The 25,136-nt window shown below is 44.0% G+C and overlaps 6 protein-coding genes and 1 pseudogene across 6 annotated transcripts; 3 read left to right on the top strand and 4 right to left on the bottom strand.

The window, feature by feature from the left end:
• Positions 1-587: 587 nt before the first annotated feature.
• On the top strand, positions 588-3,324 carry LOC102704390 (probable dual-specificity RNA methyltransferase RlmN). Its single transcript, XM_006646678.3, has 10 exons — positions 588-815; positions 890-965; positions 1,051-1,148; positions 1,398-1,499; positions 1,582-1,668; positions 1,758-1,874; positions 1,997-2,100; positions 2,305-2,444; positions 2,532-2,668; positions 2,757-3,324. Exons 1-10 carry the CDS (start codon positions 645-647, stop codon positions 2,922-2,924), a joined length of 1,200 nt encoding a protein of 399 aa, XP_006646741.1. The 5' UTR covers positions 588-644; the 3' UTR covers positions 2,925-3,324.
• On the bottom strand, positions 3,211-9,513 carry LOC102704115 (AP3-complex subunit beta-A). The gene is made up of 11 exons (XM_006646677.3): positions 9,263-9,513; positions 9,107-9,183; positions 8,407-8,653; positions 7,756-8,319; positions 7,089-7,262; positions 6,618-6,744; positions 6,429-6,538; positions 5,532-5,732; positions 4,487-5,451; positions 4,103-4,351; positions 3,211-3,721 (listed from the first exon to the last, which is right to left on the bottom strand). Exons 1-11 carry the CDS (start codon positions 9,464-9,466, stop codon positions 3,379-3,381), a joined length of 3,261 nt encoding a protein of 1,086 aa, XP_006646740.2. The 5' UTR covers positions 9,467-9,513; the 3' UTR covers positions 3,211-3,378.
• A 161-nt stretch (positions 9,514-9,674) lies between these two features.
• LOC102703835 (kinetochore protein SPC25 homolog) lies at positions 9,675-12,938 on the top strand. Its single transcript, XM_015840862.2, has 8 exons — positions 9,675-9,922; positions 10,296-10,361; positions 10,459-10,605; positions 11,062-11,169; positions 11,254-11,343; positions 11,436-11,558; positions 12,075-12,286; positions 12,367-12,938. Exons 1-8 carry the CDS (start codon positions 9,697-9,699, stop codon positions 12,391-12,393), a joined length of 999 nt encoding a protein of 332 aa, XP_015696348.1. The 5' UTR covers positions 9,675-9,696; the 3' UTR covers positions 12,394-12,938.
• Positions 12,939-13,287: 349 nt separating this feature from the next.
• On the top strand, positions 13,288-13,853 carry LOC102703549 (annotated as a pseudogene).
• Positions 13,854-14,973: 1,120 nt separating this feature from the next.
• Positions 14,974-17,086, bottom strand: LOC102705679 (uncharacterized protein C24B11.05-like). Its single transcript, XM_006645335.3, has 9 exons — positions 16,940-17,086; positions 16,617-16,683; positions 16,426-16,491; positions 16,240-16,337; positions 16,095-16,132; positions 15,928-16,015; positions 15,576-15,845; positions 15,418-15,483; positions 14,974-15,335 (listed from the first exon to the last, which is right to left on the bottom strand). The coding sequence occupies exons 2-9, from the start codon at positions 16,675-16,677 to the stop codon at positions 15,180-15,182; spliced, it is 843 nt and encodes a 280-aa protein (XP_006645398.1). The 5' UTR covers positions 16,678-16,683; positions 16,940-17,086; the 3' UTR covers positions 14,974-15,179.
• A 1,670-nt stretch (positions 17,087-18,756) lies between these two features.
• Positions 18,757-21,902, bottom strand: LOC102703274 (protein FIZZY-RELATED 3). Its single transcript, XM_006646675.3, has 8 exons — positions 21,395-21,902; positions 21,025-21,252; positions 20,447-20,626; positions 20,055-20,312; positions 19,878-19,979; positions 19,436-19,498; positions 19,281-19,349; positions 18,757-19,202 (listed from the first exon to the last, which is right to left on the bottom strand). The coding sequence occupies exons 1-8, from the start codon at positions 21,863-21,865 to the stop codon at positions 19,149-19,151; spliced, it is 1,425 nt and encodes a 474-aa protein (XP_006646738.2). The 5' UTR covers positions 21,866-21,902; the 3' UTR covers positions 18,757-19,148.
• A 576-nt stretch (positions 21,903-22,478) lies between these two features.
• LOC102703000 lies at positions 22,479-24,124 on the bottom strand. Its single transcript, XM_040522265.1, has 3 exons — positions 23,781-24,124; positions 23,514-23,666; positions 22,479-23,229 (listed from the first exon to the last, which is right to left on the bottom strand). Exons 1-3 carry the CDS (start codon positions 24,116-24,118, stop codon positions 22,656-22,658), a joined length of 1,065 nt encoding a protein of 354 aa, XP_040378199.1. The 5' UTR covers positions 24,119-24,124; the 3' UTR covers positions 22,479-22,655.
• Positions 24,125-25,136: the final 1,012 nt, after the last annotated feature.

The raw sequence follows: 25,136 nt of genomic DNA, 5'->3' as shown, positions 1-25,136 counted from the left end.
ATCGGTGAACCAATGCTATTTATTAAAATTTTGTGAACGTAACACTTTTAGATGCGATAGCCTCCTACAGCCCCGTGGCATTGGAAGCTCCTTCCCATTTTTTCCAGCTGTTGCATTTTAACTTTTCAATTCTGCATGACCTTGTAGGATGGCATTTTCTTATCACCTCTGTATCTTCCCATCCTGACTCCCTGCATCGCCCTATACATACTCAGCCGTATATATGCATCATGTTAATAAACTGTTTTGATAGTTTGATATTCCCTTTTGTTTCCAGTTAAAAGACCTTCTGTCTTTACCTATATATATATATATATATACACGTGTTAATGAATTTAGGCCAAACATATATTGATATATAAATAAATCCCTTAAAAAGTTTTGTAATATGCTACGGGGAGAGAGTAGCAAATTTTACGGTTGAGCGACACGTCTCGATCTCGGCCCACAGTGGAGTGAGACAGAATGAAATGGAATGTTTCTCTGAAGACTAGATGGGCCGGGCCGGGCCGGGCCGGGAACAGAAGCAAATCGGCCGAAATGAAGAGAGAGACAGAGAAAAGCGATGAGAGAAGCGGATGAGATGAGGCAGCAAAAGCAGCGCAGTTGAGTTTCCAACCGCCAAGCAGAGAAGAAGAAAGAGAATGGCCGCGCCGCAGCAGGTGCCGATACGCGCCGCCCCGCTCGCCCGCGCGCTCCGGACGCGCGTCGCCGCCGCCGCCACTTCGTCTGCGAGGTCCCCGGAAGCTTCCCAACGCGCGCTCCTCGGCCTCTCCGAACCGGAGCTCCGGCAGCTCGCCGTCGACCTCGGCCAGGTACAAGCGCCTTCCTTCGATTTGCTTTTGTCCTGCGCCGCGCGGCGCCCCTCCCCTCATGCATCTTTTTGCAGCAAAGCTACAGGGGCAAGCAGCTGCACGACCTCCTCTACAAGTCCAGGGCCAAGCACATCCAAGATTTTAGCCACGGTGACCGCTAAACCTCCTGCACGCCGCCTGTTTGTTGTTTTGCTCCGTCATTCTTGTGACCGCCTCTGCCTGTTTGTCTCCGCAGTGCCAAAGGTTTTCCGGGAGGCGTTAGTTGGTGCTGGCTGGAAGGTTGGCAGGTCACCAGTGCACCATGCTGTGACGGCTTCTGATGGCACTACCAAGGTAAATGCCTCCTTGTCACTTGTGACTTGTGGCTCCAAACTATGTTCACTGGTCAATGGTCATATTGGAGCCTATAAGTCGGAGGTTATGATCTTACAATTCTGTAGTCAGCGAAAACTGTTATTCAAAGATATATGCAAGTCTTGTGCGTGTTCCCAAAAAACTGTCATGGAGCATGTCGTGTGCATGATAGCTGTCGATCGTGCTTGCCAAATTTGAGGGCTGTAAACTCTCCCTTTCTGTTTGTAGATACTTCTCAAATTGGAGGATAACAGATTGATTGAGACGGTAGGAATCCCGGTCGATGATGACAAAGGCCCATCAAGACTCACTGCCTGCGTTTCATCACAGGTGCTGTGATATTCATACAACCTCAGATTTTCGAGATTATTGTAGCCAGTGTGCATGCATGTTTTACTCCCTGCTGCTGCAGGTTGGCTGCCCCTTGCGTTGCTCATTTTGTGCCACTGGCAAGGGAGGGTTTTCAAGAAACCTTCACGCGCATGAGATTGTTGAGCAGGTCCTCCACAACCCACCTAATACAATGTTTGCTGTTGAAAAAAAAATTATGTTTTTCTTGTGCTACAGATTGATGTTCTGGCCTTGCAGGTTTTGGTCCTAGAAGAGATGTTCAAACACAGGGTGACAAATGTAGTGTTCATGGGGATGGGTGAGCCTATGTTGAACCTGAAATCAGTTTTAGAGGCACACCGATGCTTGAACAAGGTTTGTCAATATTGACAAAATTAATGTCTGTAGTTCCTTGTGCTCAAGTAGTTTCTGTGAATCAGTGTCATTGTACCATAACTTCTTATGCCTTTCAACTTGATTTTTTCCTTTGTTTTCAGGAACTAAAAATTGGGCAAAGGATGATAACAATCTCCACAGTAGGTGTTCCCAATACTATAAAAATGTTAGCGTCTCACAAGCTTCAGTCAACACTAGCAGTCAGGTATGCTCCTAAAAAGATATAAAATAGAAAACCTGGCTTCACACAAGGATGCAGAATGTAGTTTCATTTTGGACTTCCTAGTTCCTACTTGCCAACCTGCCTTAGTGCTCGTCTTTTTTTTTTTTTGCCCCTTTTCAATGTCTAAACTCTGTCTTATTTGTTTGTGCACTCTGCTTGCTGACTGGTGTACCGTATCGGAATCAGCCTGCACGCCCCAAACCAGAAACTACGGGAAACAATTGTTCCAAGTGCGAAGTCATATCCCTTGGAAGCATTAATGGATGACTGCAAGAATTACTTCCTCGAAACCGGACGAAGGGTATCCTTTGAGTACACTCTGCTAGGTATGCTCACTATGCCTGGATCCATGTGCTTAAGATGAAGAATGGCTAAGTCTCCAAACTAACGCGCCTGAACTGAATTCCCTCCAGCTGGGATTAATGACGCAAAGGAACATGCTGAAGAACTTGCAGAGCTACTGCGTAAATGTGGCGGTGGTTATCATGTGAACCTAATTCCTTATAATCCGATACAAGGTTCTGAATACAAGAGGCCCTACAGAAAAGTGGTACGCTATTGTCTATCATGCCTATTAGTTAAGGACAAAGGGGTTGTTCAATTTGAGTTGCTGGTATTTATTCTGGTGATGTGTACAGGTTCAAGCCTTTGTTGATGCGCTAGAAGCACGGAAGATAACCGTAAGCGTTCGACAAACCCGTGGGCTTGATGCTAATGCAGCCTGTGGGCAGCTAAAAAATGAGTTCCAGAAGAATCCACTGCTTGAATCGTCGCCTTCCTCAGAGCCCAACCTCATACCAGCTTGATGATGGCCATGCACAGTGATTGCAGATCATCACACTGTAAAGCTGATATTGTTCGTCTTCGACATTCAAGACTCGATGTATTGAATTTTCAACCGTTATAAAGTAGTAGATGATATATTAGTGCCACATGAGGCTGATATAGAAAGAATCGTTATGGCATGCATATTGCATAGAATGTGGAATCTGCCTTCCATTCTGAAAAAAAAACCCTGTTCCTGAGTATCTATACGGCATGTGCCCACAAGATAGGGATATTTCCATACGGCTTAATTCTGGGATGCTCAAATGGAAGGAAGATTCAACATTTCAATTCATTTGTGGTACCAGACGTCCATACATTTGCTGTGTATCTTTACTATAAGACCCTCAGAGCTTGCAAATAATGTACAACAATTTACAGTATACACAGTGGCATTTAATAAACCTAAATGCACATATGTTAAAACATAAAGCTTCACTCTACGATTGCTACAACTCTGTTTAGGAGATTTGGGCCAAACGCAGCATCTTCAGAGTTCACCTTAACAGTGAGGTCCAGTGGTTCCGATATATGCCCTTCCGCGATGATGGTAATTAGGCTAGGGTTTGAAGTGCTCATGATTTCGCTGCTGAATCGCCAGCATAAGCCAGAAGCATCGTCAATGCTGAAGGTCACTGGCATATCCATTGAAACCAAGTGAAAGTTGGCATTGTTCAGTATTTTTGATGCAACGCTCTGGGCTATCAGAAGGTTCTTATCAGCTTGCTCTGTATCATCGATGTGCTCAAGCTTCTGAAGATGATCTTTGAAGGTGCACCTATGGTGATTTCATCATATTAGTTCTAGCATATATAGTTGATAGAAGTAATCATGAAGTCTAATTTGAAACTTGAAAGCAAGGAAAATGCCTAAGAAACTCGTCCCTGCTTTTTTTATTATTCTTGTATTAAGGAAAACCTATAAGCAATACTAATAGAAAGCAATTGCAGATATGCAACATAATCTCTTCTTAATCATGGAAGCTTAAGAAGGTGTTATGATATTATTAGGATAAGCCCTAAATGCTGAACCTTCAGAGAAACCAATACCGGTAAATAAAGCTAGCAGAATGTCTCCTTTAGTCCTTTTGTTATATTACTAAGTGTGAATGTTAGTCTCGTAACATGAAAAGAAGTATAACAAAGTGGAGATTGCTGACCTTCTAGCATACTCATACATTCCCCGCAGCTGGTTTTCCTTGCATAGAAAGGCATTTAAGTCCATAGGCAGTGGCCGCACAAAATAAGCTATGTCAGGATGAAGTTTTGCTGGATGCCTTTTTCCATTGCAGAGCACATACAACTTAAGGGGCAATAGATGATGATGGAAGTGAACCTGAAGAATCATTTTTGCTGCTTGTTGAGGAGCCAACAATTGTATCTCTTTATCAAGAACAATAGTTGGAACGCTGCAGACCAAGATGATTACAATAAAAGAGACAACAATCAAAACAAGTTAATAAGGACAATCACAGAATACCACTGCAAGAATCTGATGACAAAGGAAATGCTGTTAAAATGTACTAATTAGAGATGGATCATACCTTGCAGATCCTTGTAATGTTTGGTCCAAGCCATCCTCACTACCAGAAGCCTCATCAGATTTAATTGTTATATCGACCAGTTCGTCTGATGAAACGTTCTCAAAGAACAAGTCTAAACATATTAGCAAGTGTGATACGGGTGAAACCTCAGATGAAAAGGCATAAAGAACACTTAGACCATTACTACTAGATGGGTCTAACAATTTATGCAATTTAGGTTTTCGCTCAAAGCTCCGATTGGTAAATGACACTCTGGCAGATGATGTCTGTGTAGAAGCCTGAACTGGCTCAGCAGGAGCCTCATCAAGCCATGTTTCCAATGCTGACTTAGACATTAATTCAGTCAAATCAGTAGTGATGAGAGATGCAAAATTTTCCTCAACATCCCTAGTTGTCTGACCTTGATCAACCCTTGCATCATAAACATGAACCAGAGGATCTTCTTGATTATCATTTTTGTTAGATGCAGCAGCATCCCTGTCAGATGAGCCACCACCTTCACTCTCTGAATCATAAACAGAACCACTATCATATGTTGAAGATCCAGATTCAGCACCAGAATTATTGCTTTCAGAAGAATTGCCTACTCCTCTGGTTGGTTCCATGGTCTTGTGAATTAATTCCATACTTTGAGGCTTTGGAAGCTGTGCGTAACCAGGAGCTGCATGAAGAACAACCTGTGACAAGGAACCAGGAAGATAAATCCGGTAGCTGTTGGTGTAACAGAATGTTGGTGGTATCTTCCCATCAAATATATGATTAGCCAGTCCCTTAAACATATCTTCATTACGTGATTGACATGAGTCATTTCCATTAAAATAGGTTATGCAGTGTGGCAGAAGTTTTGATATAAAACGAGCACGATCACGGACATCATAATTCAAATCACATGTTGCCAACTTAATGACATGGGCCATTATCTTTTTGAATTCTTCTAAGTTTTCTTCAGGAGAATGCATTATAACCTGTATAGGGAAACCAATTAGCAACTCTGGGTAAAAGAAGGAACCTTGTGATTTGGGGGAGAGATGGAGGATGGAGGGACCTTTGCAGCAGCATTTAAGATTTGAAGCTTTGTCTCAAGCACTTCAGCAGCAAAGGACCATGCAAGATACTTGAAGACAGCAAGAGCCATCTTTGGAATGAGATTTCCTATGGAGCTATACTCTCCAAATATCCAAATAATCAGGGATCGTGCTGCAGGCTCTTTAATTTTGTCCAGACAGCGGACCAAGCGTACGATCACCTTAAGGAAATAAGGCGGCCAAGATATCAAATCAAGATATAAATAAGGAACAAATACTGAAATACATTCATACAATAGCACAAAGTAACACCAATATTCCATATTTACTAATAATATTGTATATGGTTTCAATAAATACATAACCAGATCACAAAAAGAAGATCCCCCTCACAAATACCAAAGTCACTCAACTATTGAAATAATTAAACATGTACTTAAGATAATAGAACTACCAGAAATAGTGTAACATGCCTCATTGAGAAGTGTTTTCAGGGCTGTTTAGCTTACGGGGCTAAGTAAACAAAAATGAAACATGGGAGGCAAACTGAAAGGTAGGTGACTTAAAGGGAGTTTGATGGACTATCCTTTTCTGTCTAAACTAAGAGAAGAAAATAAGCTACATCATATCATCTTAAATTCCTATGCTGAATATGTTTAAAATCCTTGCACTCTTCAATAATCAAGCTATGAGTTATAACTAATAGAGGAGCAAAATAGACCGTTTCAATGCAAGCTGATCAAGGAAAAACCATAGGCCATATAATACATCAAATGATCAAAGTGCATGCTGTGACTACATTACTGGTTGGGCATCATGAGGTCAAATCAAATATGCATTATCCATACACTGAGAAGTATACAAATGAGACACAACTATGGAGTTACAAGTTTGCTAAACTTATTTAAAACGAATACCTTTTCATGAGATGCTGGATCTGTTCTCACTATTGCTTTGATAGACAAAATTGCTTGAACTAGAACAGCAGCTTCTCCATCAAAGTGAGCAGAATTACTTATAGATGATTCTGTAACATAAATTGAAATCAAACATTGTTTTCAAGAAGAATCATTCACTGCAAAAGCATGCAGAAATGGAAGTGTTACCATAGAATACTAGTGCCAAAAGCCCCTCAAGGCAAGTGGTAGTGATAGAGGGAAGCTTCTGGGCACACAGCGCAATGGCAGCAACTGTGTCTGCCACAAATCTTCTATCCGGATCTTTAATATAATCCTGGCAGGAATAAGCAATACAAGAACATGCACAAACAGGATGAGCTAAAAATAACAAACTATACCAATATTTTTAAGATAAATATTATTGATCATATTAGGGAGTGGACAACAATGTAAGAAAAAATTCAGAAATATATTGCTTATTATGCATAAAATTCAACATGAAAAGGTAATTTATTTTCAAAACTATATTGACACACTATATCATGATATTATTTGGTTACCAGTAACCATAAAACTTCTAAATTAAGCATCATTTGAGAATCAGATAAAACATTGCGGGCCACTGGGACAAGTGAAAAAGTGAAATATAGAGCATATATTGCTTTAACAAACAAGTACCTGAAATTCTTCAAAAATTGCTGGAATAGAGGACTCGGTGGCTATGGTGGTCAGTATTTCAAGCTTCAAAGCCTTCGTCTGATATGGATCTGAAGCGCATATGAAAAAATCTTCATAGAACGGAGCAAACAATTGTGGTGCTGTCTTGGCAAAAACTATCATGTTGCCAAGCATCTGCAAGAATTAAAAAAGTTTTCAGATCAAGTAAACATTTAAGTGAGAGAGCACAAACATTTCAAAGAAATATCTTGGTATTTGATTCCCAAAACAAAATTAAAACTATGTGCAACATAATAGCTTCATCCAACCCAAAGTTGTGAATGCTAATTGACCATGGGCATGTCTTCTATAATGGGTTCGAAACATCAGTAGAAACAGAAAGTAAGGTTGACAGTGTCCCAGACGTACTTGGGATTTTAAGGATTTTAATTCGGTTACAGTACTACGTAGCATGCTCAAAAGTTGGTTGGTTTGAATACAGGTATTTCTTTACATAAAACTAGAAAACCGGTTAGGTTCACCAAGCCTACACGTAATGTTGAAATGGTTTTATCAAAAGTCCATGGCAGTATTCACAATGAATCGACAATATAAAACACGCTTGGCTCCATATTTCTTCTGAGTTGAAATCCAGGATACAGAACCAGGAAGAAAATTTTGGCATTACCACATATGTTGCATCAGGAGACGAGCGTAGAGTAAATAAAATTGGCCCAACAACTCTATTCAGTTGGTCAACTGGAGCCATGATCCAATGAACACTTGCTGCTGCAAGTATAACTCCACTGTTTCGGCTCCACAGAAGAGGTGATGTGCATTTCAAAAGTAGTGCAACATCATTGTTTGTGCTACTGGTCACTGATGAACAGTTGATTGTGTCACCTTCTAAACATCCTGAATATTCTTCGATATAATGTCGAAACAATGTGATGGCTGATATAGTGCCACAAGTTTCATTGCCAGCTGAATCTCCACTGCCCTGGCTCTCCAAACGCAAATTGGAAGCAAAAATTGAAGAATCCTTTACCAATCCATGTTTAGCTATTACATATCGCAATATGATATCAATTAGAAGAATCTGAGCCCATTCTTCAATATCTGGGAGTGTCTCACATAGCCTTTGGAAATGCTTTGCTATCAAGGGTAAACAATTTGGACAAACTGAATTGAAAGCAACAGCAGTAGCTCCCACTACTCCAGGGGAGTTGTCACTGAACAAAACATCTACAGTCTGCAACGATATTAGCATCCTTCAGAATTCAGATACGTATTCTGCTCAGCATCGATGCACAGAAAAAAAGGGTCAGACTAGACATACCTCTTCCAAGGATGTAGTTTCCTCTGGAAGTAAGTCGTGGAGCTTACAAAGTGCATAGGCAACACATTTTCGAACATACGCCGATGGGTCCCTTGCACATTTCTTTACAGCCACTAACACGAGTGGAGCAACGACATGCAGTCTAATTCCAGCCATAGTTCGTAGTGCCCATGCCCTCACTAATGGGTTAATATCAGATAAATCCTTCTGAAATATGTTAATAGAAAGAAGAGCTTCATTTTGGCGCCTGTAGTAACAACAAGCAAAAAAAGGAAAAGGTGAAATCACTTCAGCAGCAAGTCAAGATCACAGGAAGTCGCAGTTTGAATCTGTTACTCAAAATTACAGTTCAGTTGACAGAAGTATGGAAATTTTCGTCATAAGATTATCTATCATTACAGTTACCTAGCTCACCTGTAAATACTTTCTGCATCACTAGTCACTACTCCTTGTATAAAACTCAGAGCGATTTTTTTCTCCCTTTCTCAAATTTGAATAAGTTACTCAAAATTATAGTTAGTTGAACGAAATGTGGAAAATTTCATCGTCATATTGTCCATCGGTACAGTCACCCGTCCGTAAATACTTTCTGCATCACTGATCAGTACTACTTGTACAAAACCGAGAGCGATTTTTGCGGCTTTCCCAAGCGGATAGAATATCGTGAGCAATGAATTGTAAGCAGGATGAGGCAGCTTACTTCTCGGCGTAGTGGAGGAGGTATAAGTAGACGAGCTTCTTGACCTCCAGTGACTGCGACGCCACATTCTTGACAACCTGCGGCTCACGCAGATGAGAAGCGACTGACGAGGCGCGGTGCGGTGGGAAGGAAGTATGAACGAAGGAAGAAGCGAACCTGCGGGAAGTGGTGGGAGACATCGACGCCCTGGGCGATGAGGGCGAGGAGGCGCTTGAGGGCGTCGAGCTTGTCGGCGTCGAAGCGGGAGTCGAGCAGGGTGGGGATGGAGGCGTCGTCGGGGTCGTCGTAGAGGTGCGCGTCCGTGCCCATCCGCCCCACCACCCACGACGCCGCCGCGCCGCTCGCCTGCAGCCCAAACATCTCCCTCCGCCGACCGCCGTCGCCTTGGATCTCGCCTCGCCTCGCCTCTCTACTCTAGTCTCTTCTCGGAGACGAAGACGACACGAGATATCAAATGGGCCTCCAGAAAGCCCAAAATGCTACAGGCCCACTAGGATGGCCCACGGCCCAGTTGGAGGGGATAAATAAATAAATCCGCACGTGGCTTTTCTCGCTTGGGAGGCAAAAATTTTTGAAGTGCTTCGCCTCCGATGCCAACGGCCAGCACCATCGCCGCCGCCGCTCCGATCTCCGGCTGCGCCACCATGGAAGGAGGCGGAGGCGCCATCGAGCTGCGCAGGAGGATGGCGGGGCAGTGCCTGGCGTTCGAGCGGCAGATCTCCGACGGCCGCGAGCGCACCAGGGCGGCGGCATCCGCGTTCAGCGCCGCCATCCTCTCCGCCCGCTCCCTCGCCAACCACACCGTATCCCAACGAGGTGTCTACTATCTACATTTCTTCTTCAGTATCGATATGCCTGGACTGGATTTGGTTGATTGGTTGGCTGGTCGCTCTCGCCTCGATTCGACGGTATTAGATTTAGGTTTTGTGTGGGATCCGCGGGTGCGATTTCTGTGTTCCTTCACCATTTCGGAAATTAGACTTCCCAAACGTCGCGTACTGCGCTGTGCGTGTGGAGGGCATGGTAATTTTTTTTCCTTCTCAGATTCCTGCAATTAGTTTGTTGCTGAGTGCGCAGTAACTATTCAATCAATCTTCAGGTGAGCCATTCCAAGCGATTTGAGAGTAGAATTCTATTTGGCAATGGAATATGGGGAACTAATTTGGCTTGTTGCATGTTTTGATGACAGAACAATTCAACGAACTAAAGGATCAGCTGCGGAAACTTGAAGCCAATTTTGCAGAAGCAGTGTCCAGTAAGTACAGCCTTTTCCTCACTCAAGTGTTTTGTGATATTCTTCAGAAATAAGCAAAGCTATGGAAGGTCTAAAATCAATCAAACTTCATCTGCAGTCCAAGTTAGCAAAATGACAAAGTATGAGCTTACTCGTGAATCAATTTCGCGTGCAACTGCAACTAATGAGCAGCTCAGAAGCTTACTCATGGATCAGAGGGCCAGAAGAGATGAATATGCAGACGCCATATCAAATCAACTTGAAGGTAACATAAGTTCATGAGTTCATGGTTGTAGTACAGAAATTTGGAGTGCGATAGGTAACTTCATGACTTACAGTTCATTCGATCTGTTTGGTATAAGGCTTTTCTTCAGTTGGGCACAAGTCAGTTCCATAATCATAGTCTTTTAATGGACATTTATTGGCGGTTTATTTTATTAAAAGAACACCGGTTTTGGTGCATTGGCACACACAACTATTACCTGATCTCTAAAACCCAAACTGCATAGAGAATTGCAACTTTGCAAGTGCTTTGCGAGTTGTTTTGTGCTCTTAGGTCCAATATATCATATTCTTGAACTTTTCTAATGATCTAGTCTATGTTTTTATGTATGCAATTTTAGCTGTGTCTATGCCAATTTTGGTTACCTTTTCTGAATATTTACCGGGCGATACAAAAACTGAAATATATAGGCCTTAATATCTCTTCATCTGCTGGCAGTTATTGACGCCCTTGAAGCTAAAAGTGATGCAACAGGGAAAAAGAACCTAGAAGAGGCTATTATGTGGTACAAAAAGTTCCTTGGTTTTCAAGTTGTTGGAGGTGAAGGTAATGGAAGTTTTAGTGATATTGCCAATTAAATTAGCTCAATGTTATCTCTGCTGACAAAGTGACAATTACATTTTTTTCAAGGAGTGAGATTTGTCTTCAACAAAATTGACATCCAGAAGCCTGATAATGAATATTTATTTTGCATAAAGATCAACAAAGATAGATACAGCCGTGAGTTACAACTATCTAATTTATATTATTACATTATATTGTTCGGTTTCAGTAAAAGTTTTGTTGCTAACGACTTTTTGTGTTGATAACAGTGCTTCAATGCATTCCATTTCTGAATGGCTCTGAAGAATTGGTGAAGGATTTAAACTGCAATAATGATCTGTTCAAGTTTGTAAGAATCATGAGGGAGAGGTTCCAGACTGCTGTGATCAATGGTACTCAATATTGCATGCTTTCATAAATCTGCATTGAGTTCCTTTCCCCCAACTGGCAGTTTAGGGATTTTTTTTTTTTGGGGCCTTAGAGTAACTCTGTAAGTGAGGTTGGAACAATCTTAAGAAAAACTGCTGCTATAGGGGTCGTAAGTAATAAACCTGGTGTCTATAAAATCGTACTAAGAGATCAAAAACTCTATATCTTGTACGAAATTCATCCTGAAAAGGATATGGGTACCACATCTCTTTGTAGAGATGTGAACCCCTTATCCTGTATCCACGAGAAACCTCATAGCTTCAGGAAATTTTGAACAACAAATTACAGAGATTCCATATAACAGGATAAACAATCAATTATCCATTTCCTAAAGTCAAATGGACAATTGGACATAGGTCTGACTCTTTCGTGATGAGAGGTTGCCTAGTTTTCCAGGTTTTCAGAGTTAAACAGAAAAGCTGTAAGGTGTAAATACACTGGTTATCCTGTTTTCATGTAAACTTTGGTGTTGTCTACAGGTCTTCTTCCTGCTAGCTCATTCTGCTCAGACACATCATCCGTAACAGATTCATCACCATCGATTTTATCAAATGATACTGGAAGTGAAAGTACCACTACAACCAACAGAAATCATTCTCAAAGTCGGGCAAAATATCGAGATAATCCTACTAAGAGAGGAGCCAATCCTAGCAATTTTCTATCTAGCATTCGCCGCTCCCCACGTGTTGTGGTAAGTGCATTATACCGCCCCCTCTTTATAATTTTAGCTGGTTATTAATACTTACCTATTTATTGGTTTTCTGTTCACAGGCTGAAGAGGCAACCAGTGGGCACTAGAAACAGTCCAAGGGCCACTTGGGTTGCACAAGCTACAACTGACACTCGTGTACAATTTGATGCAATATGTCTGTAGGGTTCATGTGGTCATCGTAGGAACGACATTGAGTTTAGATGGCTGTGATGGAGTGATTTCACGCACAAAGAAGCTGAACGCGCTAGACGTGGGGAGATCCATCTCGAACTCCCCATTGTTCAGGTTTACTCCATCATCCTATGGCAGTAAAAAAACTGTATAGTATATATCTCGAACTCCCCTTCCGCAACAAAGCTGATCGTGTGTCAAATAAAACCTTCTGTGACCAATGCTTCTGAGCAGGGATGTACTAAGTATTTATCTGCTGTAAGCCTCCACCCCGTGCTGATAGTTCAGCTATGTTGGCACACTGGTCGCGCAAAGGGCGCAGATCTGTGGCTGATGTGAAGGCATTCCAACCTTTCATTGACATCAGTTCACAAGCATAGACTGACTAGCACAGGAATAAGTCCACTTAAGATCCCTCAATTTAACGATCTCTCAATTTAACGTGCAGTTTGTTTTGCATCCCTCAACCTAAATACCAGAAATGTCCAAGGTTCCACGGCAGTATGTAGCATTTTTCTTCCTTGTTTTGCTGACGTGGATATGGCTGGGGCTCACATGTCAGGACGCCCTTGGGGAATAATAGACGGAGTTAAATATGAGGACACGATGTCCTCATCGGGCCCTACGTCCCCAGCGTCGGCTTCACCGGCGGCACCCGCTTCGGCGTCTACCTCGACACCGAGGAGGCCGACCACGCGCGCACCAAGGCCTTTAGCATCAACCTCCTTCGTCGCGGTGCGCGCAGCTAGGCCGTCGAGCTCCGCGCCGCCGTCGATCACATCTTTATCGCCCTCGAGAATGACCTCAACATGGAGGTCGGCGGCTTCTCGGTGTTCCTGCCCTTCCTCATCATGGAGGTTGGCAAGGCAGGCCGTGGCGACCTGCGGCGAAGGCTGCGGGAGGAGGTGCGTCGCGTGCTGGGAGACGGCGGCGAGGTCAGGTTCACGGCGGTGAAGGAGATGGCGCTGGTGCAGTCGATGGTGTACGAGGTGCTCCGGATGCAGCCGCCGGTGCCGCTGCAGTTCGGCTGGGCGTGGCGGGACTTCGTGCTGCGGTCACATGGTGGCACGGCGTACGAGATCGGCAAGGGTGAGCTGCTGTGCGGGTACCAGCCGCTAGCCATGCGCGACGCGGCGGTGTTCGACCGACCAGACGAGTTCGTGTCGGAGAGGTTTGTCGGCGACGACGGCGAGGCGCTGCTGCAGTACGTGTACTAGTCCAACGGGCCGTCGCCGGGGAACAAGCAGTGGCAGCCAAGGAGGTGGTCGTGGCCACGGCGTGCATGCTCGTCGCCGAGCTGTTCCGGTGATACGACTTCGAGTGCGACGGCACGTCCTTCACCATGCTCGACAAGAGGGAGCTCACTCCAAGCTAGAATGCCATCATTCTCATTGATCTCCTCATGCACATATGCATGTACAAATTAAATTAAATTCGAGTTGCTAGCTCTATATTTTTTTTTCTCTTTGAGCTACTCGTAAACAAACATATATCTCCTCTGTTCTTCTGTGCAATAAGTATTTCGAAGGTTTTACATGGATACGTACACATGATTCAAAATTACTTTGATAGTGATCCTAAATTTCCAGTCGAGAAAGCATGAAAGCAGAATCGCACGAAACACAAATACTACTACTACAGGCAGCTGCAGCCTGCAGGCCCCGCACCGGCGCACCCGCAGCCCGCAAGCTGTAGCTCGCCGGGCGCCGGCCTCTGCTTTGCGCGGTCCTCACCAGCCGGCTGCCGCATGGCCTGGCCTCCTCCTGTCCTCCGCTCCTCGGACCTCTGCGCCGGCGGCTGGGACGCTCCGGCGCTCCCTATCGCCTCTCGAAGGCTCGCCGTCTCGGTCATTGCGCGCCACGCCCACTCTCCTCTGGCGCGCTCGCCATCGGCGCCGCCCCCGCCCCCTCTCCACTCCATCATCGGCGCGACTCGCGAGTTGCCTCTCCTAGGGTTTGCGAGCAGTGCTACAACGCAACCTCACCTCTCCTAGCCAAACGAGACATTTAACTCCAACTCTCCAACAGCCTCATGACATGTGGGTCCTAGCCATGTCCACGTCAACGAAACAGGGCAGAAAATTGCTACATACTGCCTTGGGACCTCGGATGCACGATAAGAACAAGATAAGATGTACACATTTCTGGTATTTGGATTGAGAGATGCAAATTAATTGAGGGACGTCAACTGGACTTATTCCACTAGCACATCCATTGCCAAGTCGATGCCTGTAGTCCAGGCTGGACAGCTAGCTTCATCCAGTCGAATCATCTGGTTAACAACAGCAAGTTTTTCATCTATTTCAAAGAAATGACTTCTCTCAAGAAATGCTTGGCCTATCAAGGTTGACTTGTGGTGTGTATGCTTTATACATCATCAACCTAACAGCCAAAACTATTATCGAAGACAAACTGCGCCCCAAAGTCATCAGGTGCTCCCAACATGTTAATTACCAAACTACAACAAAACAAGTTCACCTGGAATACTATTGTCAGTTCATAGAACATCTCTTTATTTATTACTGGACAGTGGATAGTACATGAAGAGGAGTAGCATATTTCCTAAGGAGGTCATGACACTCGTCCTAATTAGCACATCTACTTTCAGACAGAAGAAAGCGCAGAAATGAGCTCTGAAAAATGATCCACTCATCTCAAGCTGTTCTCCATCAGGAACTGAAAGGGTTGCATTCATGATAGTTTTAAGCGATCACAGATGTCTCAATTCCAACTTTGCTTGAGTTCCTGACATCCTCATCCTTCACAGCCTCCTCCCACAGCTCAGGCAATGCTTCCTTCATGTTGTGAAGACTTTCCAAGGCATGGTCAGCACCTTTTATTCTTTCAGAAGTTCCAACCTGATACATTCACATTATGAGTTACTTACCTAAACATCGCGTTATCATTACACTCAAAATACATTAAACCAGGGATATTTACCAAGACGGTATGCATTCCTATTTGCTTTGCAGCCTGGATATTCCTGGCGCTGTCATCAAACAATATCTGATAGGTGTTTCAAGCATGTTGATCAGTTAACACACCAAAGAGGGCAAGACCTGTAATCATGAGAAATGAGCAGGCAGAAAAGTGCTTACCGATGTCTTGGGATTGATGGAGGCAACCTTGAGAGCTTGCAGCATGGCATCTATATTTGGTTTGCACAGGATTGGTGACTTTGGTAGTTCAACCCCAGGCTCTGGATGAGCCAGATGCTTCATTATATCAAAGATTTCAACCTGACCGGGTGCCAAAGGAGGGGATGTTGGGTTCAAGGTCTCAAAGCACACAACTCCTTCAAAGCAATCCTCTATTCCTAGCCTCTTGAGGGCCCTTGAAGCATGAATTCTGTCACCATTTGTGAACACCTGGTCAAAACAATTAAAATGTTATCATTAGAATCAAATAATTATCTTTCATACAGAACAAACTCAAGGTTTTTGTACATACAATTTTGCGGACTGGCAAACTCAGGAGAATGTTCCTAAGTACTGGATCAGGCTTGATTTTCTCATAAGCCAGCCTTCCATGAACATAGCTGCACAGCAAATGAAGCGATTAAGAATCCAGATTACTGGTGAAAACATGAAACATAAATTTTGGTGAGAAGTCAATACCTGTGGAAGTCGTCATAATCAAACTGGTACCCAACAGCCTGCATAATAAGATGAAAAGGAGCAATACTTTAGGGATAGGAAACAGCAAGGAAGATACGAATGTGGCAACTTTACTTTGCTGGGGAATAGAGTAAAGCACACAGACCCTTAAGCCGGCCATGGTAGTTCCATACTGCTTGTAGAGGAGGACGCATAGCTCCAAACTGATGCTCTCTTCAACATCAAGCTTTTCGATCATATAAGCTGAAACAGCCAAACAGCACCACTTCATCAACACATCTCTTCTAACAAACGCAAAGACGTTAATACGTTGTGCAAACAGTCTGAATACCTTGGATGTTCCTCACAACGTCGGCTCCAATGCCGGAGGCCACCGGATACAGCGTGTCATCAAGATCTATAAATGAATACCAAGATGGTATGAATCGTTTTTTTTTTCTTTTGGAGAAAAGTGAGTTTTCTTTTTCTGAATGAAATTAGAGGCAACTGAGTGAAGAATTAGTGAAGCAATGAGTCGCATACCGAAGAGGAGGCAGTCACAATTGAGCTTCTGCTCCTTGTTGTACTTGCCTTCGTACTCCATGTCGATCTGGACACGCACAGAAGTAACTCAAAATTTCTCAACTTTACTTCCCAAATAAACAATACTAGTACTAGCGCATAACAGATACAGGATTGAAGACAGATATCCGATTCAGATCTAAAGCCATGGCGTTACAGGCCGGACTACCACACGATCAGATCCCCAATCAACTCCCGGCATCCTCGACATTCTACTAGAAAATAAAAGGAGGAGTTTTGACTGGTGAAACAAGAACGGAACTGGATGGGAAAAAAAAACAGACCTGTGTGGATTGATGTTGTCACGAAAGCAGATTGAGAGATTGGTCGGCGCGGTGCGGCGGAGCGAAGAAAGCTGGGAAATTCTGGGGGGAATGGGAAGAAGAATGGCAGGGGCGGATGGGAGGATTGCGGTTGGAATGGAAGGGGCCGTGCCGTATATGTAGGGAGTGGAGTGAGGAGGCCGTCGCCGCGGCCGCGACCGGTGGGAAGGCGAAGGAAAGAGAGAAGGGCGGCGTGGAAAGGGAACCGTTGTGCCGTGCAAAAACCTTTTTTTCCCCTCTTATTTCTTCTTGTCCAGGGCTACACTGCGATCGGCAGTTGGGCTTAATTAGCCGCGCGAAAAACATGGTTTCATTAAATTAATATAATTATTTAAAGCAGTTTTTAGAAAATTTTTTAAAAATATAAAATGTTTAAGAGTTAAAGAAGTGTACATATGATAATATGGGTTACGATGTGTTGTTTGAAAATAACTATCTAAAAATTACTTTCAAAAATCATATTAATTTATTATTTATCGATGAGATATCTCGTTTTACATGACCAGCATCTTCTTTTTCAGTCACATCCAAACTATATGCCAAAATAATAATGCTGGTGTACCATTTTTCTTTGAAAGAACATCTTTGATGACGCTTTATTCTCCTAATTAAAAAATCCTTATGTGATATGACTCTTATTATAAAGGAATAGATAAAAGTGTTTTTCAAGGCAAGCTTTATGCATGCTAAACTCAAATTCTGGAAAAAAAAACATCCAAGCCTTCTTCCAAACGCAAAAAGAAAAAAGAAGGATTTCATAACAGCTCGATTGTTCTAAAATTTGTCAAAATTACTAAACGGGGCCACCGAATGGCACAATTAATGAGAGTAGTACACTAATGGCAGGTAGCAAACGTGACGAGATTCTTGGTATTTACAGTCAATGTCAACCATCAGATCCAATCCAACTATCCTATAAATGAGTGAACGGAAGATTTTACTGACGCAGGACACCATGGATTGCAGCTATAGATTGTTAGAAGTCAATGTCCTCCTTATCGTAGCAGCCGAGTGCAGTTATCTGTCCAAATCTTCTTCTCTTTTTCTGAAAGATCCAGTTATGTGTTCTAATCTGCTCCACAAAACAGAGCAGCGAGAGCTATGGTTGCCCAAAACCAAAGTTTCAGCCTTCCCTTGGCTTCTTGCTCCAAACAGCAACAAGAATTCTTACAATAGAATAAATAAATAAGTTAAGGAAGAAATGGTCTTTGTTGTTTGTATCAAAACTCACTTATTACAAGAGGAGTAGCAGCCTGGTATTGAAAGAACAGAAGAAGCATTATGATATCACAGCTGGTGCAACGCAACTGGATGATGGATTGAATTGCTTCTTGCATTTGCATCGGCAGTTCGGCACCAACCTGTCAAACCACTTTTCATGTGCACCCATGGCTCACTGCAGGCTGCCGCGTGTTACTGGAGCACAAGAAACCGTTTTTTATATGTATAATGTAATAGTTTATACTTTCATAAAATAAAGCTGAAGTTGTGACGGAGGAAGAAGCATGGTCACAAAAAAGAAAGATCATCATCGAGAAGGTCTTCTTGGCCAAGAATTCAATAGTATCATACCACAAAAACACGCTTTGGACCAAGCCTAGCTCGGTGTTGCACCGACCATGCTGGTCTGGTCTTTTCCTTTACGCCGGCTCAAAGGCATCCCCAAATTCCATCTTACTCTTCTTTCTCTAGAACCATCTCAGCATCGGATGCCGTTTACCCGTCTGCAGAATAATGCAACGAAGCAACAAGAATTATACAGCTTAACTAGTCTGAATGCAGCAGCATCCTGTTTCTTTACAGCTCAACTGCTCAAGGCATAAACATAATCCCAGAGGTTTGATCCAGTTTGAAGTCATCAAAGTTCTACAAAGTGTGTGACAATAATACAAGCACTAGTTTACGATAAATTACAAGGCCCTTGTTTCTCTCTGCAATGAAATTCCAAACAAGAAACTAGCCGACTTATGAGCTTCTAGTACAAACAATTAGTTATGTAACTTATGTTAATGAATTCTCCTTTTCTCTCACACTCTCACAACACACACATGCACACAAACAATTAATGAATGATTAGGCCCCACAATTTACAAATCGCTGAAGAACTGCACAAGTTCAGAAAAAATATGTTTCACACAAACATATGCATCTTCTTTGACTCATGTTATGGTCACCGAATGTGGCTTCTTGAGAATGACCAGAGTCCAATATCACGAACTGGAGCCTGTTGCAGACAATATGGCAGTTTAAGCTACAAGTAACAAAAAGAAATAAAATATGTGTTCAACACTAGATGCCTTACCTGAGTCTTCATTGAAGGAAAAATATTCCAAAATCTGAGGGTTTCGTCCCCGGCTCCTGTTACTATTGTCTGCAAATGAAAAATATGCACCGCTTAGGAGAATTCCCAGGAATATTTTTCTGCATACATGGTGTGCAGTTTGGAAAAAGATTTACCTGTCCATCAGGTGACATTGCAAGGTAAAGCACACGCAGCGTGTGTCCGGTTAGGGTAGCAACCTGTTTACGAAAATATTCAATACTTAGTGATATTGTACTAGCAGGAATCTTTCTCAAAAAGATATTAAAAGTACAAAGGAAACCCTCTACTCTTATCCTTGTCTGAAAATACAGATGAATGTAGCCCCTTGTGAAATACTTCACTTGGGTTTGTAACCATATTGATATTGTTATCCTTTTAAGTGTTTAAGCAATCCTTAAGTCAATGTCTCAGCCCACAGAAAGAAAACGAGTTTTTCAGAAGCAATCCTAAGAGAAATCAGTCACATAACTTTCAGCCTTTTTCAGGTTTTATCTGAATGAGTGATTACATGATACTCAGTTGTCTAACTGGTGGTGAATTAGGAGGCTTGACGACCCACAGCTATTTTAAGCTTACCTTTGACATAGACGGGTACTTCCACACCATGATTTGGTTTTGGGAATACCCATGAGTGCTCACAAGCTCATTTACATTTTTACACCAGGCAAGATTACAAACCTGAAAACAGAAAGCAGCTGGTGAGGATGACAGTAAAAATTCAGGTAGCTTAGAGGCTTGTTCAGAACTACTTGCCTGGCTGCCTGTATCAACTGAATTCAGCATATTTCCATTAACCGTGTTCCAGAACCTGATACACCTATCAGCAGTCCCACCACCTGATGCCAGGAGGCCTTGCTGATGTGGTGACCATGCTATTGCTTTAACCGCAGCTGTATGTTCTGTCAGTCTCAATACTGGCTGCTGCGAACGTTGGTTCCATACTAGCAGCTGGTTATCATTTCCACCCGATGCAAGCTCACGGTCGTCGTGCGACCATTTCAGGCCACAGACCTGACAAAAGAAAATTGTCACTTCATGCACGTAGAAAGGTTCTGAAATCTTATTGTTACATAGGATGCTTTTAATTTGCTTTTCAGTGAGTTATTTTCCAGACGTATGCCTTGGGAAATTGTTGGAAGTCTAACCTCTGATCTGTGCCCTGTGAACTTGCTGATATAGTCACTTGGGACACGGATGTCATGCTGCAATATATTCTTGTCCCTGCTTCCGGAGGACAAGATTCGGGAGCTCCATGCTAATACACCAGTCCGTGTTTGATGTCCTCCCATATTCCTAATCCGTTTACAGCGAGAGCTGTCCCAAATCTGTTGAAGTATATATTTGCATCAAATTCTCGATAACCAAGAATAAATCCACAGAGCTCAACAATACTGTAGGCTAATTCAAACATAAGTAGTTTGAGATGTGCAAACAAAACTGTCATACACATAATTGACACATTGAAACTTGAAAGAGGTAACTATTTGTTGTGGTAGTGATAGTTAGTAGTAGAAGCAACTAAAAGTTTGGAATTTTAGCACTACGGCTTGTGTTTAAAATCTTTAATAGCGCAAATTGCATTAGCTCAGGAGTTCTTAATATTTGAACTACATTGATCTGTATATGAAGTCATGTTTGTACCTAGAGAATTTGAGAAATAAATTGATGAAGACAACAAATGCTGTAGGCAATTTATTCAGGAGCTGAGATGAGAAGGGGAAACCTGGACATCTCCAAGGCCGGTGCCAATGGCGAGGTAGGAGCCTTCTCGCGTCCAGTGCACGGCGCAGACGCTGTCCCGCGGCCCCAAATCGCAGAGCTTGGTGACCTTGCTATTGGAGGCCGACCAGAGGTAGACGCAATTACCCAGGCCGACGGCGAGCATGTTCTGAGACGACCAGTCGACAAGATTCAGGTAGAAGTCGTCCTGCAGCGACGGCGCGTCCAGCACCTGAGAACACACGGAACGCAACGATTGTTGAGAATCCCAACCCATCAACTGTAGAGTAGTAGTAGTAGTCGCGCAGTGGGTGTTTGTGGAAATGCCCAAGAAGAAGCAGCAGCAGCAAGAGGAGATGGGAGCGGCGGGCGACCTTGTGCGGGGTCTTGGGGACCTTCCTGGGCGGCTTGCGCGGCGTGGAGGATTCGGCGGAGCCGGCGGTGCAGTCGAGCTGGCCTGCGGTGGCGGCGGCTGCGGCGAAGGGCGATTTGGGTGAGGGATGGTCGGTCTTGAACCGGAAGAGGTTGGTGTTGGGGGAGGAGGGAGCTGGCGAGGGGGAGTCCGGGCCGAAGATCTCGGCGCGGAGGAGGCGGGAGTAGGGAGCGTCGTCGCCGGAGCCGGGGGAGGCCCGGTCGAGGAGGGCGAAGTTGTGGAGGCGGGAGGAGGAGCGGCAGGGGATGAAGCGGTCGCTGTAGGTGGTCTTGGACGGCGATGGCGTCTTGGGGACGTCGAGGAGGAGGCGGGCGGGGGACGCGACGGCGGGGTCGAGGCGGAGCCCCCCCGCCATCGCCGGTGGCACGTTGAGGCGCGGCGGCGCCGCCTTGGGGGACGCGTCCGCCGCCATCGAGAGAGAGAGGAGAGATCGCCGGCGACGAGGAGGAGAGGAGAGCGCCGTGGCAGCAACGGTCACTTCGGCCCTAGTTCCTTTTCTAGGAGAAGCCGTCTCCCTATGACAGTGGGCCCCACCGAGTAGCCGTTGTGGTTGGCCAATCCTTCTCTATGCCATGCGGGGCCCACCATCTAGGCCCATAGAGATTGCAAGCCCAAGGCTCGCTTGCATAATAAGGTGTAAAATTAAAAAGGCCTGAATTTAGAAGGCTGGTGCTATGTTGGGCCAACCATAATAAGGCCCAAATCCCATTTCATTTTCCTTGAGAGATTTGCTACTACCGCTGCCGCTGAGAAATCTGAAGCACAAACACGATGGACGCATCCTTTAGAAAATACTCCGTATATGCAAATATCAATATATAGTTGACATATATATAACATGTGGAGATTATTATTGTGACGCCATTTATTCTGGCAAAAGCATGCATATAGCTAGATTAATTTCCTTCCGTAGATCGTATATATCGACCTACGTACATACATATAGTACTAGTTCTATACTATACTACTCCGTATGATATGATGATACGTACGTCATACATAAACCTTTCGATCGATAGATCAGTTGCAAAAGCATGCAACAACTAGAGCTATATTATAGTACTACGTACACACGAATACATGCATATATATACCTATCTATACTTACTAGGGATTAATATATATAAAATTTCATATGCATGCAGAATACAATTAATTATACGAGTATATATTATTGGTGCTAGCAGTAGCAAACTAGGTAGCTAGAAGATGTTGGAGAGTATGGCCATGTCGATGCAGGGCGACATGGGAGTAGTGTTCCAGCTGGAGACGGAGGAGGAGATGGACGGAGACGGAGACGTCGAGGGGGAGGAGCCGTCGTTGTCCGAGGTGTAGGTGACGGGCGGCGAGTAGTTGCAGCTGGGGCGGCGGACCAGAAGCGGCACCACGTCCTCCAGGAGCCCGCCGGCCTCGTCCAGGCTCATCAAGCTGCAGCTGCTGTAACAATCGTCCACCATATCATGAGCAGCGGCGGCGCCCGACGGCGGCTGTTGGCTGAAGCTCTGTATCATCGTCGTCATGTCCATTTCCGGCGCCGGAGCTGGAGGAGGAGGAGGCGGGGGGTCGTCGTGGAGGTGCAGCTTGGGCTTCTTCTTGCAGTTGGAGGCGGCGAAGTGGTGGTGCTGCTGCTGCAGGTGGGTGGTGTGGAGGAAGTGGGAGTAGGTGTAGTGCAGGTGGAGACCCTCGTAGGTGACGAGTAGCGTGTCCGGTTCGTCGAGAGCGCGCTCCACCTGCTTCTTCGCGTTGCACCGCGGGTTCGTGCACCGGTAGTAGCTCCTGCATATATCCATGCATATGTTACATATTAAATTAACTTCAAATTAACACAGACGAACGATCGACACGTCTGGATGGTGTTCTTTGTCCTCGATCAGAAGGAACATAACTCCACATGCCATTTGAGGCCTACGCTGCATATGATGGGCATGGCTAGCTACCTAAACTAGCACCTCTCTTAATTAATCCGGTTCTTCTCAACATCGATATATATATATATCAGTAGCTAGTGATTAATTGAGCCGCCTGATCTGCTAGCTACTACCAGCTGATGATATGTTTACCTGGGGTTGGGGCTATTCTTGATGGATTTCTGGCCATACTTTCTCCATTTGTACCCATCATCAGCGAGCCCACCATTAGTCCCACAGCTTTTCATCTTCAGAGTATACTTGTTCTCCATCGTCTTGCTCAACGTCTTCTCCGGCGAGAAAACCCTGTATTTGTTTATTCATTTAATTGTCTCATTTATATATCCACCAATTAATTAATCTCCTCATGTATATATACACTATGTCAGCGAGTGTAATTAATTAATAGTATATACTTACACTGGGGTAGTGTACTTGTGGCCGTCGGCGAGCAGCTGCTGGTCGCCGCCGGCGGTGAAGGAGAGAGCACTCTCGATGTCGCTGATGGTTGGGCCCGAATAGACCGTGGAGATGAGCTTGTTCACCATGGGCTCCCGACGCCGCCGGCAAGCCGGCGCCCCTTGCAGCTGCTCGTCCGCTGCTGCCAAATATCCTACCTCCTCCTGATCCTCTTCTTCCTCCTTGGAACTGGAGTTGGTGGAATGCACGGCGGCGTTGGCGCCGGTTCCGTCGAGGAGCTCTCTCAAGAGCTCCTCCCCGACATCGTCGTCGCGCCAATACTCGCCGCTCTCCTGCATGGCCTCCATCACGACCTAACTGCTAAGCTATTTTACTTTGCTTAATCCTCTTCCAAGTTTCAAGCTAGATAGCTAGCTAGGAGTATACTATATTGCAGGCTGGTCAGATAGCTAGTGTGACTAGTTCATTGATTCACCAACCCCAGCCCACGGTATGCGTGTATATATAGTGAGAGAGCGAGCTAATTAAGCTCTTCTTCATCATCTTCCCAAATTAAATGACCAATACACCCCTCATGGATGGAGCGTTAATTACCTCCTCAATTAATTATATGCACTTTTTTACCATCCGTGACAGATAACTTAAGGTATCAAAAATAATTAGTGTACATGGTATTTCAAGTTACTAAAATTTTTATACTGAAGAATGTAGTAGCTTGATATACTTTTTAAAGACGATAAAAAAGTTCTAATTATATTTTCACTGATCTCAAACAAAACCTGGAGTATTACGTTGAGTACTACGTGCAGTGTGACACAGTTAATTCAAGTGGTGCAAGTTGAAGCAGGCCCAAATGAATTGGATTGAAACTGGGTGCAGGTAACGTAGTAGGTGCCCTTTGATTGAGATTTCATATCCCGGCCTGCCCTTAACTAGAAATAGTCCAGCTAGCTAATTGCTAGCTCAATATATATGCATGGGACGTTGGAAGATGAAATTATATAGTATATGAAGATGTGTACATGCATGCATGTTTAGGGCACTACTGCATCTAGTATAGCCAAGAACTGACAATTAATCGATGAAACCAACTGACCCAACACAGACAATGGTGCAACTAATGCAATTGTCAACCACTAAAGCTAGCGTCTATGATTGGACGGCAGGCCTCTGTTTGATCGAGTTTCAACCATTATTATATATAATGCATGCATATATGCACACTTTTTTCTCAGTAGCTGCTCCTAATTATTCTCTGATCGATTTGAAGCTCTCCAATAATTAGTAGCTAGCTACTGCTTGCGTGCAGTATTATATTGCATAAAAGTATATATAACAATAAATGAGATGATATAA

Source organism: Oryza brachyantha, chromosome 1 (assembly GCF_000231095.2).
Source record: "Oryza brachyantha chromosome 1, ObraRS2, whole genome shotgun sequence".
Taxonomy (NCBI): Eukaryota; Viridiplantae; Streptophyta; class Magnoliopsida; order Poales; family Poaceae; genus Oryza; species Oryza brachyantha.
This window is presented reverse-complemented; position numbering and strand designations above follow the sequence as displayed.